We start from the raw sequence: 8,129 nt of genomic DNA on the forward strand, positions 1-8,129 counted from the left end.
TATTTTATATAAACACCGTCCTTATCTTCATGCCACCTTTTTTCCATGTTTCTATTTCACTTGTAATTATTGCATTACTAGAAACAGAATATTAATTGTTTTGATCATATTAAAAAGCTAGAAATAATCTGATGTATTAACGTTTATGAAAACAATCAGAAATTCTTCTTTTTGTTTCAGATTATCAAACAAAAATAATGTAAGTAAAGCAGTTTTCCGACGACAGTTTTGTTTGAAGAATAAAAATCAATCCTAACCAATCAGGCACTTTGTGAAAAACTAATCACACAAATATAAAATCATGAATTAAATATTATGAGCCACTTTTTACAGTTTCAGTTCCCTCACAAAAACTGATAAATGTGAGTTTGTGCATTTGGTTCTCACTAGGTTTAATACTTGTGTTATTTTGGGTTGTTGATTATCGTCACTAATGGCTTCCCATACCAGTTCTTTCCTCAGTTCTCCGGTTGCCTGTGTTTTGGTTTAGATTCTTTTTTACGTCCTTCCGGTCAGTTCGTGTTCATCGGTCACATTCCTTCAGTTTTCCTGCTCAGGTTTTCCTCCAGCTGTTCTGTGTCCTGATTGGTCAGACCTGCTGCTCATGTCATCCACCTCTCAGCTGCTGCAGATTCTTCTCTTCCTGTCTGATGTCCTCCAGCTTCTCCACATGTTTTATTTCTTAAACTCATTCTGATTGAAATCCACATCCATTCTGTCCCAGTTTGATCTGCTGAGGGTGAAATGTTGCATCAACAAGTGCATCCAGCTGACCAACAGGTTCCCAAATCACATCCATGCAGCCAACTGAAGGTGGCGCTCGAGTGCAACAAAACACGCAGCCAAGCAGAGTCTGGACGGAGTTCAGTGGAACTGTTTATTCCCCTCCAGTGAGCTCTTCAGGGTCTGAGTAAATATTTGCACCTGCTAAAAAAAAAAAAAAAATCTCTGCAGCAGAAAAACGCTGAAAAATCTTTTTCTTCTGCTTTCAGACGAACAGATTTGACTCCTTCCCTCTCAACAGGTAGAATATCATTCAGCTGCTGCAGGAGTGAAAATTAATTCACATTCCGGTCAATTTAACTGCTTTCATAGTTTCACTGAAACTGTTGCGAAGTTAAAATGCATGAATCACAAACGAGGAGCGCAGAGACAAACACAGTCCGCTTCCTCAAACGGTGAATTTTTACATGGCGCTTCTGCACATTGTCCGCGCGTGCACGTGCGATCGGGATGCGTGTGCGCGCAGGCGGAGGACCGCCGAGCTGCAGCCGAACGGTGAAGCAGGCACAAGCCGCCGAGCGCGCAGGGAGAGCCGCAAACTGAGACTGAGGAGCGCAGAGGGAGCGTCAGAACTTCAGTCCGCACGGTAAGAGCCCCGCATGCCGCGCCCGGCTCCCGGTTATTTGCCCCTCAGGAAGCTCCCGACGCCTCTGGGGTATTTATTTTTTCTACCTTTTGTCTCTTTTCTTCCCTCCATGTGTCTCCGTGAGGCGGACGCACGGCGCGCTGCTGAACGGAAACAATCAGACAAAAGACGCAAAAGGTTTTATGACATAAAGTCAAAGAAAAGGGTTGGAAATGTTTTGGGAAATTTCAAAATTAAAGTTTAAAATGTCCAAAATGTGCACGCGCTCTGAAAAGGGGTGTGTCGGTCTGGAGTAACGCGCTCGAGCTCCGCCGCTTTTTTTACACTTTTATTGATGAAAATGCGCCTTTACGCGCTGCGTTCAGGCTCCATTTGTAATTTTTATTAATTGAATCAAAGTTGTCTGATGTTTCCATCGATCCCATTTCCTCAGGCTCCTGGGATGAGATCAGGGCGGCGGATGCTGCTTGATTCCCCCAGAATTAAAGCTCTTCCTCGGTGTCTGGATTCATGTTTCTCTCACTCTGCGTCTCTAACCGCGTTATGTCACGATTCCGATGAATTATTGATGCCACATTTCTTTTTTTATTGCTCTAGGAAGAGAGAGGGGGAGGATGGAGGGTGATGGGGGGTGTAGGTGGAGGTGGGGGTTCGGATGGAGGCTGATGGTGCACCTGAATCCCCTCCACCTCTTCACATGCCTCTCATTGTCTCCGTGCGCTGCGGTTGTTGCTGCATCGACGTGCCGCTGATTTCTGCACACAGTCAAACTTTATTAGCCTTCCTCCGTCCGTTAATTGCCTGGTCCTTTGTTTGCCGCGGCGCGCATGCGCAGTGTGTGCAGGGTGTGGATGGGAGAGACGCCACCTTGCCTATAAAGCAGGATGGAGAGGAGGATGTTTTCTGTTTCATGCTCGGTTTGCTGATTTATTCCAGAAATGTTTGGTTGATGTGAGACTCGGAGCCGTTTGAAGGATCCGGTTCTTTAGAAGAATCTGCTGATGTTCAGGGAATCTGCGTGAACGAGGCGTGTTGTGCGTGGATGCAGCGCGTCAGTCCTAAATGTTCATCACCTGCTTCATCCTGCAGCCAAAAGCCCAAATAAACCGGAACCGCAGAATCACAAATGATCTGGTTATTAAAATACCCAAATAATAATAATAATAATAATAATAATAATAATAATAATAAAAGAGCACAGATTGTTTTCTAAATGCTAACTTTCAAATTAGATCTCTGGATTTTGTGAAATGTACATTTACTTTATTTAAATTGTACATTTGATTTTATTTTTTTATTTTTATTTAACAAAAAACATAAAAGTACAATTATTACATTTGTATTTTCTTTATTTAAACATATCAAATGATTTTAAATATATTAAATACATTTATTGATTTTCAGTCATTTTTAATAAACATCTCAAAATAAATATTGAACTTTTTAAAAAATATTTTAAATGTTTCTATTTGATTAATTTCCCTCTGTCTTTCAGCATCATATTATTAATGTTTGACCCTTGACCTTTGTTTGGCTAATTAAATTCCTTTTGTCGTGTCATAAGTCAGGCGTTTTTTCCTTCTGGTCCAGTTTAAACTTTAACAGGAAATCCAATAAACTCAAACATTTCCTGCAGTTTGAACAAAAACTCAACAGAACTAATGAAGAAAAGATGTTTACTTTTTATTATTCATTAAAACTTGATTCAGGGTTTAGTTATGTCTGGAATCCCTGCGTGTTTCTAGATGACTGTTATATGAACGGTGATATCTGATATAGATCAATAAACCGTCGTCAGTCTTCGTCTTTCATATGCGTCTGAACTCGGTGCCGAGGTTTGCACCTGCTGAGCTCAACAATAGATGAAGCTAAAGGTGCAGAAAAACCTCCAGACCCAAAGCAAACACACCGGAGACGATGTTTGCTCTGAAATCAGGTTCCCTGCAGGCGGACAGGAAGTGGCGACGCATCACATCCCCCTGCAGGTGGAAGGGCCTCATGATTGGACCTCATGATCAGAACAGGTTCAGGTGGCCGAACCGTCTCAACCCGATGAGGTAAAACAGAGAAATCTTAGGAATGTTCCACTTCATGTTGAAGCCTCTGGTTCAGGTGGGACATGGAGGTTTGGGACAACCGCCTGCGACCAAGTAAAATCCATAAATACTTGAGAAAAAGTCTAAAAACGCTTATAAATACCTATTTTAAATATCCAAACACCAAATATGCCTTGATGCGCATCCATACGTCCAGAGGAGACTGACTTCTACAGCCTTATGTCACTCTTTGGGGTTCAGCCAATCAGAGCCAAGCTAAATGAATGCTGCTATTTGATTGGCTGCTTTTGAAACGCCAGCCAATAGTGTGAAGTAGCATTCCAAGTTCCCATGATGCATTTCACTTTGAATATTTTAGATGTGCTTTCTGAAAGAATCTGCGGTTTTACAGCTTCGTTGCTCCGCTGTACAACAATAAATCAGACTAAAAAATCCAGTCAGCCAGAAATGGAGGATACATGTTTTTCTTTCTTTAAACTGTGAAATTGACTCACATTGTTTTGACAGAACAGCCTTCAAACATCTTTAACTTCCTGTTTTGAGATGTTGCTCAGTATTTTTTAGTTCTTCCTTCACCGTCCCATTAGTTTTGTACAGTGCACCATTCCCTCCTGCCGTAAAACCTCACCAACAGCATGATGCTGCCACCTCTGTACTTTACTGCAAACTTCCTTCTTTCCCCTTCAAAATAATGGTCACTTGCTTTTGGAGTCATGGCTTCTTCCTCTCCGCGTGGCTTTTCAGTCCATGTTGGAACGAAACGTTTTACTGAAGATGACGCCGGCGCCTCGTTGACTTCCTGATGATGTCACACAGAGGTCGTGTGTCTGTGCTTTAAAGTTCATCCAAGTTTTTACTTTATTTAACTCACAGATGTGAAACTGACCTGGAAATCATCTGGCCTTTCCCAGGGTGGTTACAGAGGTTGTAGTCTAACTCTAAATGCAAATTTAAATGTAAATATTGAGTTTCAGGCAAATGAAAAGCTTTAAAAAGTGAAGTAGCGTTATTGTTTTTATTGGGGAAATATTCATCACTTCCTGGTTCTGGGCAGGTGGCTGGAGCAGATGGAAACTTTATTCACACAAATAAAATCTTCTGAAAATAAAATGTTAGGCACAACATAAATTATTTCAGTTATTATTTTGTGTTGCAGTGACAACACAAAACTGACCAAGTTCAGGTGAGAAAATAACAGAAATGTAATAATCATGTTGGCCAAGTTTTTTAAATTGTTGCAACAAGTCTGGATAAATTTGGAAATCCAAGTTTATCAATAATCAGCATGAATAAGTGCTGAGTGGAGTCAGAAAACTGAAAACCAGCTCTGGTTTCTGCACCTCTGTTCACTTTAGAAGCTTCTGCTTCCTTCCTGTTAGCTCTGAGTTTATATTTTGTCGGGGAAGTGATAAGATCTGAGCTTGACGTCCACTATTCTTGCTTCATCTCCTTCCTTCCTTTGTGAATTTCTTGGAAACTGACCACACTTTATTCTGGGCCGAGCAGCAGCTGCAGCAGCACCAGTGGGCTGCAGCAGTCGGCTGCAGCTCGGCGTTTTAAAGCTGATAAGCCTTCAGGCTGCATGATGGGGCTTCAGTGTCAGCGCTGTATGTCGGCCTGGCAGGAATGAGGAACTCTGAGGTTTCAATTTCCTGTTTGAGGAAGCATGACTGTGTATTAAAAGATTGTAAACTTTTTTTGCCGTTTATTTTGGTGGCGTTTCAGCTGATGTACAGTCAGAGTGCAGAGGAGGTTTAAACATGACTGAGGCTGTGACAATACCAGAAACCTTAAAGTCAGTTTATAATCGTATTCTAATAAGAATCAACAGATTTTTAATGCGAGTTAATTTTGCTGCTTTTCTCCTCCTGGGTTTTTCTTTCCGTTTTTGTTAACTTCCTTCAGAGGATTGTTTTCTAGTTTCCAGAAATGGTTCATGCACCATAAATATCCTCAGACTTGGATTCTCATGCAGGAACAGAAATATTTCAAACGCAGCTCTGACAGTTTTCGCCCTCCTACAGATTGCTTCTGTTCACATATTTTGATAAATGGAGAAAAATGCAAAATGCACATCAGTCCATTTATTACAATAAAAGTTTTCTAAACCAACCAGACGTAAAAGTCCATAAATAATAACCGGTAGAAAACAGAAACCTAGAAGTCTTTCACATAGAGCTGGAAGAATTTTTAACCACTGCCATGTTACAGGGTTTTTAGGCATGAATAACCTGTCCAAACTTTGACTAGACCATTCCAACATCTACACTGTTCTTGATATTTGGAGAGATTCAGAGATGGACTTGCTGGTGAACTTTGAATCATCGTCTTCCTGTAAAACCCAAGTTCTCTTGAGCTTAACGTCACTAACCACCATAATACAGCCGCCATGTTTGACTGTAAATAACGAACATTTGGTTTAATGTGAGTTTTTGTTCAGCTGTGGTTTTGGCTGTAGACCATTTCCCCGGTTCTTCTCAGGCCTTCTGGTTGGCGTGTTGGTGATGTTTTGGCGTAACGTCGGCAGGTTGGCCCCTCCTGCAATCCTCCGAGTCCCAAAACCTCAGAAATGATTTGATCACCTTCACCAGCCTGATGGACGGCAGGAAATTTGTTTCTCGTCTTGAGTTTCTTTAGTTTGAGACATGATGTGTTGCCTTTTTCTGCCTACTTCCTGTTGTCAGTCAGGTTCTATTTAAAGGACTTCTTGATTCTATTCAGGTAAGAATTATGACCTTTGACCTTAGAAACGAATTATTCAGCCACAGTTTCTCTGCTTGTAGGACGTTTGAGACAAACGGCCAGAAAATGACAGAAATGGTCAAAAGTTTGGAAACATTTAAACTTCAAAAATTCATCGTTTATCGCAAAATACGTTTAACGAAATGTGAAAATCATACATATTATAACAGATGTATAAAAAGGTACATTTTGGCTAATGTTACATGTATCAGCTAATCATAGCGGCTAACAGTCATTAGCTAACAGTTTACTGTCAAAAACAACTATTCAGCTTTTACTGCAAGTGTCAAAAATACTAAAAACACAGAAACATTACAGATTGATGAAGAAGCAAAAACTGAAAAACCTGAAAGGATTTCAAATCTACTGCAGCCTGTACACCACGGTGTCCAACTCGAGGCCCTCGGGCCAAAACCAGCCCGCTAAAGCTATTTATGTGGCCATCGATACATCAGAGGGAAACATGAATTAAACTTTGAGATAATTATTGTGTTCTTAATTATTTTATTAGTCAAATCAGTTCAGCTTTCATTTATGTAGAACCAAATTACACCGATGTAAAAAGATGGTGGAATTAATTACGTTTTAAGAATTAAACTAACGTTTTTACAGGAAGTTGTATCGATACGTTCTGCAACAGCAGCTCTCAGTGAATTCATGTTCTAGATTCAGCATTAAATGAAAATGAGTTTGATAAACCTGCTGGACATTAAACTGAATGTTAATTACTGTTTAGAAATAAAGAGCTGGCTTCCATTTTAAGATCCTTAATCTGCCCATCAACCGGCCGATCAGTTCAACACTGATGTGACTTTCCCTGCTCTGATTTCTGAAGCGTTATCTTCGGTAAAAGTGCAGCCGGATGGACCGCGCTGCGAACCCAGCGACACCTCGGCGCCGATGCATCATGTCCTCTCTCACCGTGAGCGCCATCTGTCACATCGCGCCTCGTCTTCCAGGAAATTACAGCTCAGACCCAAAGCGACAACATTATCTGATATGTACCCCGGTGGGGCCGCGATGGATGAGCCGGGCTGAGTCCAGCTCCGCTCTGCTGAATCCCAAATCCACTCAGCCGTCCTGCTGGATGTTTAATCAGCGAAGGGGGCAGATAAAGGCCCGACCCGGCCGCCCGCGCCCCGCTGGAGCGCGCCGACTCCATCCTAAAGGCTGAGCTGACGCTGATAACGCTCACAGCCTTAATAGCCAATCAAATCTCATTTGTCTTCCTGAGGACCCCGGCACCTGTTACTGCCTGATTATGGGGACCTGAAGGAGCGTTTCCAGCATATTAAACTCAGATTAAATGCTTTCTCTTAGAAATATGACCTGTGCCTGAGTTGATGCACTCATTCACCCCTCTGAACGTTGCTCACAAACCAGAAGAGGAGCTCCGGCTTTTCAGATTTATTTCTGTTATGCAGGAGTTACTAGTTAGCAGCAGGATTTTTCTGATTCAGTAAATCAGAGGGAATTATATACATTAATATCCATTTGAACTCTGCAGACATCCACAGTGCAGCAGCCATTTTGTTTCAGGGACTCTGATCCATTTTTATTTGCTAAAGAAAATGTTTGACAAAAGTCATAGGTTAAAAGTTTAGTTGCAATGTTCGGTTTTACGGCGTTACAATCATAATTTCTTTTTCTAAAGCTATAAAATGACTTCTTTCTATAAATTGAGTTATTTTCTTTCTTTGGTGCTGAAATATCCCAGTGAGCCACTACAGATCAGATTCACCACATCTGACAGCAATGTTGCATAAAAAAGAGTTAATCTGCATAAATTAGTTCTAGTTATGATTAATTTACAGGTTTTTCTCCACATGAGGTTCAGACTGTAAAACTAAAGCGGACAGGCTAGCTGCTGCAGCAGTGGAGCTGAATGAGTCTCGTTTCTGTTGTCTAAGACGGTGAACGTTGAAAAGAGACGTTTACCTAAGCAGCGATAGCAGCTTAAC

At 41.3% G+C, this 8,129-nt stretch overlaps 1 protein-coding gene across 1 annotated transcript in view; it reads left to right on the forward strand.

Moving 5' to 3' along the window:
• Positions 1 to 981: 981 nt before the first annotated feature.
• basp1 (brain abundant, membrane attached signal protein 1) overlaps positions 982 to 8,129 on the forward strand; it is a 41,928-nt gene continuing 34,780 nt past the window's right edge. Inside the window, exon 1 of the mRNA XM_028020301.1 lies at positions 982 to 1,369. Coding sequence (XP_027876102.1) covers positions 1,191 to 1,369 — 179 coding nt within the window. The 5' untranslated portion in view covers positions 982 to 1,190. The remainder of the gene's footprint in view (positions 1,370 to 8,129) is intronic.

This window comes from Xiphophorus couchianus, chromosome 6 (genome assembly GCF_001444195.1).
Source record: "Xiphophorus couchianus chromosome 6, X_couchianus-1.0, whole genome shotgun sequence".
In the NCBI taxonomy this organism is placed as follows: domain Eukaryota; kingdom Metazoa; phylum Chordata; class Actinopteri; order Cyprinodontiformes; family Poeciliidae; genus Xiphophorus; species Xiphophorus couchianus.